This window comes from Ammodytes marinus (genome assembly GCF_949987685.1).
Source record: "Ammodytes marinus genome assembly, chromosome: 9".
Classification (NCBI taxonomy): domain Eukaryota; kingdom Metazoa; phylum Chordata; class Actinopteri; order Uranoscopiformes; family Ammodytidae; genus Ammodytes; species Ammodytes marinus.
In genome coordinates, this window is record NC_137213.1 from 29,270,118 (window position 1) to 29,282,025 (window position 11,908).

Genomic DNA, 11,908 nt, shown 5'->3' on the forward strand with positions numbered 1-11,908 from the left:
GGGAGCAGGTCCCTGAGTTATTATCGGGACAGGGATCTGGTTACAGTGCAACAGGCTCTGTGGCGCAATGGATAGCGCGTTGGACTTCTAGTCAAATGCTTGAGTTGCAATTCAAAGGTTGTGGGTTCGAGTCCCACCAGAGTCGGTGTATATTTATGTTAAAAAAGTGTCTATGTATACATATTCATCGCAAAATAGACTTTGGCGTATTATGAATTGTGATTCATTCTTCATTCCAGTGGCTTACTTGCTATATATAGATACAGGTTGTGATTTCAAACCACATATGGATCTAACTCATACTGTAATTAGGGTCTATTAGCTTCTGGGTTCCACTTCAAAATCCTACTTACTGTAACATTTGATAACTGTAATGGCACTTTGTGAGGAATAACCTACAATTTTACGAGTGGTTATTTTTAGAACCCAAAAGTTTTTTACTCATGATGTCTGCTTATGTTATTAAAAAGCATATAAAAATCCCCTTTTAATCAAATAAAATGTCCCATAATCGTAGTGAAGAGCATAAACAACTTATGGCAACTTATTTAAAAAAATTAAATAAAGGGCATAATAGAAGTTATTTTGAGATTAAAGTACTTAATAGTGCATTTTATATTAAGTTTTTTTTATTTTTTTATTAAAGGAAATAAAGGTCCACACTTGGTCAATGTAGACCGATAGTCCACTGTTGGCGAGGTAGGAATGAATGTGTGTGTGTGCATTCACGCGCGTACGTGTACATGTGTTTTGCTGTGTGTGTGTGTGTGTGTGTGTGTGTGTGTGTGTTTACCTCAGATAGTTTCTGACACATGTCGGCCTCCCAGCCGTCCTCTGGAGGCATCTCTGGGATAAAGACCCAGTCGGCTCCGCATGCCAGCGCGCTCACCAGGGCCAGGTACCTACACACACACACACACACACACACACACACACACACACACACACACACACACACACACACACACACACACACACACACACACACACACATGTATTAATAGTCTTTAATATTAACTTCCCTGTGATAGATATCTTTTCATAAAATATTTCATGTTCAATTCCTGAACAGACTATTCCCAGACACACACACAAACACACGCACACACGGTGGGCCTCTCTTTTCATATTTTTGCTATTTAAGGCAAGATCTTTTCTGGTTATTGTGATTGTGTGTGTGCAGTAGCACATTCTACTTAAAGACCAAACACATTCCCCTTGTGTGTATATCATGGTATGCACAGTGTTTTGAGGACCTACCCGCAGTGTCGGCCCATGACCTCAAGCACAAATGTCCTCTGGTGGCTGAAAAACAAGAAAAAACAAGAATGTGAACAAAAATAATTTCTTATCAGTGAAACACACAGTGGACTTGAATGTTAATTGTTATTTATTTCAGGGAGAGTGAGATCTCTTTTGAAAAGAGATAGATTTTAAGTTGTGAAAAAGATGCACATGTATACATAATTAGTAGATATTACCAAATTTGAGTTTTTATTCAAAAATGTATGGGAAAAAGATGAATATAACAAATTATTATGTTTATGTTATCTTTAACATTCCACTGGCAAAGTTTGAGTATGGGTATAAGTTAAAATGTAACTACATTAATAAAACATCTTTAATAAACAAATGTATAACTCTAAGCCTTGAGTCTTATTACGTCACATTCATATTAATTTATATTAATTTATATTAATTGATATTAATTAATTATTAATTTCCTCACCTCTGTGCGGTTGTCATGATGGCGTCCACCACCTCTATGATGCGGTGCAGGGCCGAGTCTGTGCCGATGGTCATGTCGGTGCCACAGAAGTCGTTATCGATGGAACCGACCATCCCAACGATGTGAAGCTCGGAGTTAGTGGCAGCTGCTTCCTTATCTATCAGACCTGGAGAGAAAAAACAATAAACATTTTAATTTAATTAAATATCGACACCAGTTTGTAAACGCTGCCATACTGAGAAATAGAGAAAGAGTTTTGTGGAGCTGATAGGCTTAACCAACTTTGTGTCAACTCATTTGCCGATGGCTTGAACGTAGCCGACATTCATTTATATGAAAAACTTACGCACTAGCTTTAAGGTGCAGAGTTGAGTGCAAACAAAGACAATGTTGGCAAGACATTATATTAAATATCTGGATTGTCATTGTCAAACCTTTTCAAACCAACATTTATTCTTATAAAACAAAATTGTTAATGGCTTGAATGTAACAGACATTCATTTATATTATAAAGTTACGCACTGTATCTTTTAGAGCTAGCATTGTGGTTAATAAGCTCATCTGTGTGTACCTTACCATAGCTTTAAGAGGTAGTGTTATTGATTGTACCTTGCTGTATGAGTTCATCCAGCAGTCCGCTCCACTATTTAAACTTACACATAATATAACTGACATTCATTTATATTATAAAGTTACACACTGTATCTTTAAGAGCTAGCATTGTGTACCTTGCTGTATGAGTTCCTCCAGCAGTCCGCTCCACTCCTCTCTGAACAGATTGGCTCCGGTCAGAGATCCGTCCCCCCCGATGACACACAGGTTGGTGATGCCATTCTGAACCAGGTTGTGAGCGGCTTTCAAACGGCCCTCGCGCCCACGAAACTCTTTACAGCGCGCACTGCCGATGACTGTGCCACCCTGGGGAACGACAGAGAAGTGGAATTATATTGTAATGTCCTCAAATATCTATTTCTACAGCCCTATAATGCTGCTGTCTCTATTATTTATTAATGCAGAATCAAGTATTTTTTATATTCGATTTTGTATTCAGACTTGTTGCATCTTAAAATTCAAAAAAATACTATTCAAAGTCTTACAAACATATGAAAAAATCCTTTTGTAATAACCTTCAGAATAGTGCTAAGAATGATTATGGAAACTTTGGTTGATGTAAGTGCTTTAGAAGTTGAGATTTTTGGTTCAGAGTATTGAAATAAATCTTTGCTCACCACTTGCAACATGCTGGAGACACTTTCCCACGTTGCCTCTTCGATGTTTGCTCCCCCGTCCACCATCCCCTGGTAACCCTGGGAGGAACACACACACACACACACACACACACACACACACACACACACACACACACACACACACACACACACACACACACACACACACACACACACACACACACACACACACACACACACACACACACACACACACACACACACACACACACACACACACACACACACACACACACACAGAGCAGACAGGGGTTAATATACATTCATTATGCCCGAGATGATTATCAATTAATCTTCCAAACTTATTCAGTGTTAATTAGTTTATGAAATATCAAAAACCTGTCAAAGAAAATCCATCATGATCATAAAAAGTAAATTTTGGAGCTCAAAAGTCAAGGTCACTGTGACCTTACATTTTGTGGGTCCGCAGTGACCTGTAAACAATTTTCAAAAAATCAAAAAAGGACCATGTTATTTAGACGAAGCATTCATAAAGAAATCGAGAAATCAAATTGCTTGTTTTGTCCAAAATCAAAATAATAATAATCAAAAAAATGAATAATTAGGAAGCTGTAACTAGATAATTTGTTACCATTTTGCTTGATAAATAATATGAATAATTTATCAATAATCAAAAATATATGGCACTTATTTTTTTTAAATGTTTTAATGAAAGCACTATTTGTATCTGTATTTTTCTATGTGTGTGTGCTAATCCAAACCACCAGCAGTGTCCAAACCACATCTAAAGGCCTCCTGTCACTCATCTGTCATCACAGTAAACCCGCTGTTAACCCGTGTGTGTGTGTGTGTGTGTGTGTGTGTGTGTGTGTGTGTGTGTGTGTGTGTGTGTGTGTGTGTGTGTGTGTGTGTGTGTGTGTGTGTGTGTGTGTGTGTGAAGCTGCTGGTTATTAAGACTATGACGGGGGGATGACAGGACTGAAGGCTGGCATTGGTGATCCAATTATATCCACACTCAGACTGCACTGTCTGTCTGACACAGGCACTGCGGTCTGTGGTGCTAAGCCCATTCTAACCCACTCACATATACAGTACACCTCTGGAAGAAATTAAGAGACCATTCCAAATGTTCACTGTCTCTCTTTGGAACTGGTTTTATAGTGGATGCGTACAGCTCTTAACAGCTCCAAAATGTCATGGTCATCATCAACTCAAAACACTGAGCTAAAAAAGACTAACTATGAGTTGCCATAATGCAAACCATATGCATATTGAACATTCAGCAATGTCCCATGAAGAATGATCTAACCAGTGTCAACCATTGTGTTATCTATGTTAAAAATAAAGTACACTATCCATATGAATGCAAATATTTGCCTCTGCCAACCGATGGTCATAAATAGACAGACCTTATATGGGCGTTAAATAGGTTCAGCAAGGAGCAGGAAGTACAATTAGTCTCTGGGGACGAGGCATAAATAACCAGCAGAAGATATGACATCATGGACAAAGGCCAGAATTTAAATCCACCGTGGAAAGATAAAAGGATTAAGATATTATAATATTTATAATCATCAAAGCACCGCCACATGACAAAGGTGTTTTAACAATGTGTGTCTGCCTATTGAATACCATAGGAAAGAAATATATAATTGTTTTTTTTTCTTTTTTTAGTTTGCTTCTGTAAATTCACTCCTCAAATAAATACAATTTCAACTTGTACCAGTGTTTGAGAGTTTTGACCAAATCCATATTTTAAAGGTGTAGTCAGTGATCCTGGATAATGCTTGTAAACATAGCTTTTTGTCAAAAAACTATGTGTGTAAACGGTCATTTTCTTAGCTACTGTGAACACTCCCTATGGCCGGTTAGCTCAGCTGGTTAGAGCGTGGTGCTAATAACGCCAAGGTCGCGGGTTCGATCCCCGTACTGGCCACATAAGTTTTCGCTGAGATCTTCAAAAAACGTCTACAGACTTCTACGCTTCTGCTTTGGACAGGAGACGACTCCAGAGATTGGTAAAGACTGCAGAGAACCTCATCAGAACTCCACTGCCCTCACTACAGAGCATCTACAACAGGAGCTACGGCTAAGGACAGGAGCAGACGGCAGCGCATCATACGCTCTGCTGAGAAGATGATTGGCTGCCACCAAATATTAACCTTATATGCTGTTTATATTTCTTGCAGATAGGATGAAGTAAACATCTGTTGAGTATCTTAACATAAAATGTTTGATTGTGTTGAGTTAAAACCTCCTAAAATGCAGCGAACACTGGCTGGGTAATAACAATATGAACACCACACAAGGGGTAAGTTTCATCACGTAATCTGGTTTGTACCTTTTGAAGGTCGAATCCCAGACAAAGCATGACTGTGCTTTGTCTGTCTGGGAACAGCAGGCTAATAATGTCAGGACTCTGAGTACTGCTGGCTCCCTCACAGGCAAATGGTCAGCTTACATCTACCTCACTGTCAAACAGGGCCAGCCAGGGCCGACAGTGTGTGTGTGTGTGTGTGTGTGTGTGTGTGTGTGTGTGTGTGTGTGTGTGTGTGTGTGTGTGTGTGTGTGTGTGTTTGCATGTGTGTGTGCCTACGAGCGTACGTGTTGTTTTTATATGGTAGTCTTATTACAACTGACGTTTTTGTCCGTAAGTATCGCAGTCGACTTGCAGAAAAATTGTACCAACGAAATGAAGAAAAAAAAGGGGGACATGAAGTCAACTTATACATATTGTTAAGTGTGTGTGTGTGTGTGTGTGTGTGTGTGTGTGTGTGTGTGTGTGTGTGTGTGTGTGTGTGTGTGTGTGTGTGTGTGTGTGTGTGTGTGTGTGTGTGTGTGTGTGTGTGTGTGTTGTGTGTGTGCGTGTGTGCGTTGTTTTTATACGTGGTCTTATTGCAACTGACGTTTTTGGCCTTAAGTATCGCAATCGCCATGCAGAAAAAAAGTGTGTGTGTGTGTGTGTGTGTGTGCGTTCCTGCCTGCCTGCCTGCCTGCGTGAGTCCATGTGTGTGTGTGTGTGTGTGTGTGTGTGTGTGTGTGTGTGTGTGTGTGTGTGTGTGTGTGTGTGTGTGTGTGTGTGTGAGACCCCTGAGGCTTGGCGTATACACAGACAGACTAGAAACCATTATGAGTCACGTCTCACCTCGTGGATGAAATAAACTTTCGCTCCGACATAGATTCCCATTCTGACGACGGCCCGGACCGCCGCATTCATTCCTGTAGGGACAAGGACAGAGAGGGCAAATTATTGGGGAACTCCGGTGGTGTAGTGGATAGAGTGCGTACCATATTCGCTCCGACCTTCGTTGCAGTGGTCGCAGGTTCGAATCCGACCTGTTGGACCTTTACTGCAGGTCATCCCCCCACTCTCTCTGTCTCTCTCTCTCTGTCTCCCCAATTCAACTCTGTACTGTCTAATAAAGCTTGAAAATGGCAAAAAAAAGAGAAGGCAAATTATTAAAAAATATTATGAATGCCATGAAAACAAGTTATTGTATTTCTCAATAAGCATTGTTATGGCTCTCACAATGTGTTTAAAACATGTTATGTCTTTAACGATAACCATCAGGCCATAAGAGCGAGAGAGAGAGAGATAGATGGATGGATGGATGGATGGATGGATGGATGGATGGATGGATGGATGGATGGATGGATGGATGGATGGATGGATAGATAGATAGATAGATAGATAGATAGATAGATAGATAGATAGATAGATAGATAGATAGATAGATAGATAGATAGATAGATAGATAGATAGATAGATAGATAGATAGATAGATAGATAGATAGATAGATAGATAGATAGAGAGAGAGACCAGAGTGCAAAAAAAAACAGATTGTTCGTCTAGGCACTTAGTGGAATTAGAAACAGGCTGTGTCTGTGATCAGAACATTAATGGGGCGGTCTCACATTAGCACACACACACACACACACACACACACACACACACACACACACACACACACACACACAATCACACACACACACACACACGATTTAATAAAAGGAGTTGATGTATCACGGGATGAGAGAGGGAGTGGCTCGTTGACATTTAGATACAGAGCAGCGATAATAAAACTACATTGATTTATAATGAAGAAACTTGGCATGGAAGCAAATATTAAAATATACAGTCGTGGAAAAAATTAAGAGACCACTCTAAATATTCAGTGTCTCTCGTTTTACTATTTATAGACATATGTTTGAGTAGAATGAACATTTTGGTTTTTATAATACAAACTACTGACAACATTTCTACCAAATTCACAATAAAAATATTGTCATTAAAGAGCATTTTCAGTAAGTAATGTAGAGATGAAGATTTAAGGAAAAATCCAGACTGGTCTCTTCGTTTATATGCAAAGACAAATAGACAAACTAGAATCACAGCCACAACTGATTAATATTTTAAAAGTTAGTTCATATGTGAGTTATTTGTAATTTTCCCTCAAATAAATTATTTATTGTTACAAGATCTATGAACACAATTGTTAAACTAGTCTAAGGAGAAGGTGCCAAATTGCTTGTTTTTTCCCAAAACTTTTTCAAGGCAAGTTTATTTCTATAGCACAATTCAGACACAAGGCCATTCAAAGAGCTTTACAGGGGCAAGGAATACATCAAGATTAAAATACATCAAGGTTGCGTTCCGAATCGCATACTTTCTACTATATAGTATGTAGAAAAAAGATTTAGGATGTCCCGATTCTTGTGGCCAGATTTAGGATGGTTAGAAGTACCCGGATGTCCTACTTCATGCGGCCAAGATTGTTAGTGTTGAAAAGTGCATCCTATTTGGGCGATTCTGACCCACAATCCAGTGCGCACCTGAAGTGACGTCACATCGACGAAGCCTCCATATGAAAACAAACGGGGATGCGACGGATATAAAAGCAAAAGGCAAGATCAAGGCGCAATGTTATGATGAAATAAGAGAGTAAAGTATGTCCCAATAGTATGCCTACTGCATCCTAACTAGATTATTTTTATCGTCGGATGTAGTATGTAGAATAGAAAAAAAGAAAGAGTAGGCGATTCGGAACGCAACCCAAGTATAGGATAGACATTAGAAAATCGAATGAAAAATATGAATAGAAATAAAACTTACTAAAACTAAAATTTAGTCATTTAAATTAAATAAAAATGACATGTTACAGGTTTTCAAACTGAAGGATCTCAAGACTATCTCACCTGGTAGAAGCCAATTGTCACCAAAATATTTCTATTTTATACAGTTTATGAGGAAGCATATTGATGTGAAAATATGTCTATAATAATGTAGGAGGCCTGTGGTTCTGTGTGGCAGAATGGGACCAGCATGCACAAGCTGCCCCTCACAGCTAACAAGGTTTCTCTCTCTCTCTCTCCCTCTTCCTCTTTGTTTCTCTTTCTCTCTCTTTCTCTTTCTCTCTCTCTCCCTCTCCCTCTCTCTATCTCTCTCTCTCTATACATCTCTCTCTTTCTCTCTTTTCTTTGGGCCAAATTTCCTCCCACACGTAAATGCTTCAAACAGTCTCTCTCTCTCCCTATGTTTCTCTCCCTCTCTCTTTCTCCCTCTTTCAATCTCTCTCTCTCTCTCTCTTGCCCTCTTTCTGCCAAATTTCCCCCCACACGTAAATGCTTCAAACATGCCGCCCTATTCATTGGCCCTTTGTCTGCAGAATGGGCACAGGAGGAGAGAGAGAGAGAGCCAAAGAGAGAGAGAGAGAGAAAGAGAAAGAGGGGAAAAGAGAGGGAGAGAGAGATATGAGAGAGAGGGAGAAAGAGAGAGAGAGAGAGAGAGAAAAGTTGGACAGACAGACGTACAGAGACAGTGAGCTGGTGTCAAACACTGTCTGATTTGGACTCCAGCCAACTAGGGGAAAACTGTCAGAGAAAGAAAGAGGGAGGGGGAAATAGAGAGAGAGAGAGAGGGAGAGAGGGGGAGAGAGAGGAATGGAGGGAGAGAGAGGGACAGAGACAGATACAGAGAGAGAGAGTAGGAGACAGAGAGAGAGCGAGAGAAAGAGAGGGGAAGAGAGAGGAAGAGAGAAAAAGAGAAAAAGAAAGAGAGAGAGAGAGAGAGAGAGAGACCACTCATTGGATTACATACTATCACGTGTTATGCTCCTGTGCCGAGAGACAAAAGAACTGCATAAAGAAAAAAAAAGATAATTAAATTAAATTTGAAAAAAAAACTCGCCCCCGCTCGACATACTGTATGAACCCTGCTCAACTTTGACAACGATGCATTGCAATATTGTTCAGCCTCATCACAATGCACATTTCAATTGAACTATATATATATATATATATATATATATATATATATATATATATATATATATATATATATATATATATATATATATATAAAACATTATTATAAAGTTATTGAGCTGTGGAAAAGGGGTAGGATCAAATAAGTTTATACTTCTTCCTACTCCTTTTCAGGCATATCAATTCAATATGGTAATTGTTTATTTTTTGTTTATTTTTATTTGTGAAATCATTTGAACATATTTTTTTATTGTATTTTCATGCTTTTAATTTTTCTTTTTTTGATATGTCTGATATGTCAATCAATCAAAACTGATCTACTTTTCACTTTCTATTCTGTTTTATATTGTACAAAACATTCCTTTGCGCTGTGACTGTTCAGTATTTATGTCTTGGCCAGGACTCCCTGTGAGAAGAGTTACTGTAACTCAATGGGACCTTCCTGGTGAAATAAAGGTTAAATAAAATAAAATAAAATATAATATAATCATATTATTATATTAATATTTATCTAATGTAAATATTGTTTTATGTTTATCTTATTCTACTCTATACATTTTGTTATTGTTCCTATTTTTTTTCTTTTTCTAACCTTTATTTATACAGCTAAATCCCATTGAGACCGAAGACTCTTTTGCAAGGGAGACCTGTTTTCCTTTCCCACGTTACCATTCACACACACATTCATAAACCGTGGGCCAGAGATAAACGCCTTTTCTAGTTGTATTTCCATGCTACTGACAATACAAAACTTTGGCTTTTGACTTTGCTCTCACATATTTGCAGTTTTTATAAGAATCTCAAGTGTATCTCAACTTTAGTGTGACAATCTTCTTTTTCAGATGTGCATGGTCTCACAAAAATACTCTTTATATTTGTATATAGACACGGCTATAATAATGAAAAAAAAATTCTACAGTCCAAAATCAGACATTGCTGTTAAATTAAAGGTTATAAAATAAAATTGTTATTTGTGCAAAATCTATGAAGATAAATGTCACAAATGGTGTAAGCTACTAAACACCAATTTATTTATTTTTAATTTTTTTATTGATTCATTGTCTTTATTTCGAACATGCAAGCAATAAAAAACAAGTTCAAATAGTAATACATGAAAAAAAAAATAGACACACTTTCAATGCTCACCTTGTGTGTGTGAGTGTGTGTGTGTGTGTGTGTGTGTGTGTGTGTGTGTGTGTGTGTGTGTGTGTGTGTTAAGCCTAGTAAAAAGAAAGATGTATATTCAGCATTATGAATGAATGAGTAGATAGACGTCGGGAGAGATGATTGTTCAGGTTATCATCTGTCCAGAGCAGACATTGATAGAGATGTCTTTCTTTCCCCTTGATTAAGCCTGACCCATTTCTACCCCCCTCTGCACACACACACACACCGTTGTGTGTGTGTTTGTTTGTGTGTGTGTGTGTGTGTGTGTTTGTGTGTGCCATTTTCCAGTTGAGCTCTGCAATAATTTACTCTCACGAATCATGAAGTGCTGAGTACTTCCCTCCAGCCTGGTGCGATGACTTAACAATTTCCAAGTGTGTGCGTGTGTGTGCGTGTCTGTGTCTGTGTGTGTGTGTGTGTGTGTGTGTGTGTGCGTGTGTGTGTGTGTGTGTGTTTGCGTGTGTGTGTGTGTGTGCAGGGCCGCCCATAAGGGGTAGAAAGTGGGAAGGCTTTCTAGGGCCCAGCCACTTGGGGGAGCCATGGTCTTTGGAAGCCAAGAACCTAACTAAGCTAAACTTTATTTTTAGATATGTATGTCAATATCTATTCAGAGTTGGGTGTTTACACAGAGCCGCGGCTCCGCTTACGGCCATTTAAAAAGCAGCAGAAAAGCAGAAATGTTTAAAATGTTTCAGATTGAGCACAGCGGAGTGTAACGGCCTCTGCACACATCCTACCTCTACTGCGCGTCTACCTCGCGTCTGCGTCTGACTTTTTGTCACTGACCGTGTAATCAACCTAGAGCGAGCACACATCCAACCTCAGACGCACTGCTGATGCGCGTCGGAGGCACGTCTGCAGCGACGCTCCCCTTTACCTCAGGAGGCTCGCCTATTTTTTTCTGAGAGCCGCGCGTCTCTCTCGGGTCTCTCTGCTTTAACTGATAGAGAAATACTCTGCTGAGAGTCATATTGACTTCATACCGGCAGCTTTCGCTGTAGTTTCACAATTTCCTGGTGTGTCCCTTTCAAAATAAGACTTCCAACAAGCGAAAATGTGGCAAAAAAAAATAAAAATAAAAAAGGCAATGGGGCGCACGGATTACTGTCCACACTCAATATTAGACTCAGTATAAATCATATGAATCATAATTTACACGAAATAACTTCATTTTTAATGGGAATTATCTATGAAAACACTATGTAGAAAGATAGGGCTTTTAGAGCAGCTGCTGAGACGTTCCATGTGTGTCCGAGAAAAGTCTGAGAGACGCAGCAGTAAGGTAAGGCGACGCGCTCCAGAGGTAGACGCAGGATGTGTGCAGAGGCCGTAACTGTTTCAAACATAATCCATCCTATAAACCCTTTGTGTGCCAAATGGTGACAAGATTGGGTTTTGATATTAAACAGTTTTGGCTGGATTATATTCCCTGAGTCGTTCCTGCTCACGGAAAACACATGTAGGCCTACCTGCTACTTGTGTCTGGGTGTCGTTGTGAAAAGTATTTGGACCCCATGAAAAAACAAGTTGGGTACC

General features: G+C 39.2%; 1 protein-coding gene across 4 annotated transcripts in view; it reads right to left on the bottom strand.

Annotated features, from left to right (window-relative positions):
• The window catches only part of pfkpb (phosphofructokinase, platelet b), a 55,171-nt gene that overhangs the window by 36,389 nt on the left and 6,874 nt on the right, over positions 1–11,908 (bottom strand). For 3 of the 4 annotated variants that reach the window (XM_080033560.1, XM_080033559.1, XM_080033562.1), the window contains exons 2-7: positions 6,086–6,159; positions 2,959–3,036; positions 2,458–2,647; positions 1,730–1,895; positions 1,261–1,305; positions 794–902 (exon numbers count right to left, since the gene is read on the bottom strand). In XM_080033560.1, the coding sequence (XP_079889686.1) occupies positions 794–902; positions 1,261–1,305; positions 1,730–1,895; positions 2,458–2,647; positions 2,959–3,036; positions 6,086–6,159 (662 nt within the window). Of the gene's footprint in view, positions 1–793; positions 903–1,260; positions 1,306–1,729; positions 1,896–2,338; positions 2,368–2,457; positions 2,648–2,958; positions 3,037–6,085; positions 6,160–11,908 lie in introns of those variants that run through there. The other variant, XM_080033561.1, reaches the window with a different exon arrangement.